At 32.5% G+C, this 1,334-nt stretch overlaps 1 protein-coding gene across 1 annotated transcript in view; it reads right to left on the bottom strand.

The window, feature by feature from the left end:
* The window catches only part of LOC117122063, an 8,715-nt gene extending 7,632 nt beyond the window's left edge, over nt 1-1,083 (bottom strand). Inside the window, exon 1 of the mRNA XM_033267526.1 lies at nt 804-1,083. Within this exon, the coding sequence (XP_033123417.1) occupies nt 804-1,083 (280 nt within the window). The remainder of the gene's footprint in view (nt 1-803) is intronic.
* Nucleotides 1,084-1,334: the final 251 nt, after the last annotated feature.

Here is a 1,334-nt window from a genome sequence, read left to right as displayed (position 1 = left end):
GGATATTAAATAGTGTCATTATATGTTTTAGAAAGATGTGTATAAGAGACAGCTCTCTCTCTCTCTCTCCCTCCATCTCTCTTGTGGTGGAACACACTCATTTTCACGAGAAAATACATCTTTCAATTTCAATTGCTTAAATTTTATACTAAAAAAACACTCATCAATGAAAGATATAGCTAAGTGATTTTAAACCCCATAGCCCCATTTCTAGTGGGTGGTTGAAGTGTAGATATTGACCCGGCCTGTAAGAGTGGGGGGTTTCAATAAACTGATGTGGTGCATGATCCGTTATTTGATTGTGATAAGCATGTCTAAGAATAAAATTTTATAAATCACCTATGAATTATGTGATAAACTTTATTCTATATGAGGTTGTATCTATATTGTTCAAATGCATGTTAAGTGTTACTCTAGATTCTATGCATGCCCTAATCTCTGTTATTCAGTGAATTCTGTGAAATAAAATCCTTTTATTGCGCTTCGTGCGGGCCATACCAGGTTTAATTGGCGTCCTTTCTTTTTTTGGAATTACATTTCTTAAAATAAGCTCGCTCGCTTTAATAGCACTGTCCATGAATAACAAAATTATATTCCAATCACAAGTACTTTATATTCATTTACAAGTTAGGCCTACTTTACTGGATGATGTTAACAATGTTAAAATTTGTGAAGCAATTTTCTACAATATTGTAATAAATACAGAATAAATATTTTGAGATATAGCTTGCCATACTTACAATATACTTTAAGGATGGAAGAATTTGAATGTATATATTTTCCTATTTCTGTCTGTATCTCACATAAGAATCTCTTATTAGTATCATTCCTTACTGGCTTCGCAATAATCAGCTCAGCATTTCCAGGAGTTATTCCTAAGCTGTAACGTCCATTGACAGTCTTAACATGATTTACAATTTCAGAAATAAATAATCTTGCTTCATTTACTTCATACCACCTGATATTAACACGAGGTGTATTAGTAACTTGTGAATAGTCACATGCTATCGCCACTTCAGCATCACCTTCTTTGGCCACCTGATCAGATGTTATCACTAATTGGCTACGTGTCACTAAAAACATACATTCTGTTGTTATAGTTTTTGTTGTAAATGATTATACATAAATTTAAGTTGCTAATCAGAATCATAAATAAATTCAGCCTATTTATCATCGTCATTATCAACATCCTCATCATCATCGTCATTATCATCATCTGCATCATCATTATATTCATCATTATCATCGTCATCATCATTATCATCATCATCATCATCATCATTATCATCATTATCTTCTCTTCTTCATCGTCATCGTCATCATCTTCATCATCT

The sequence above is a fragment of the Anneissia japonica genome, unplaced genomic scaffold (genome assembly GCF_011630105.1).
Source record: "Anneissia japonica isolate Jap-2015-1 unplaced genomic scaffold, ASM1163010v1 scaffold287780_len48409_cov108, whole genome shotgun sequence".
Lineage (NCBI taxonomy): Eukaryota > Metazoa > Echinodermata > Crinoidea > Comatulida > Comatulidae > Anneissia > Anneissia japonica.
The sequence above is the reverse complement of the archived record's forward strand: the minus strand, read 5'-3'. Positions and strand labels throughout refer to the sequence as shown.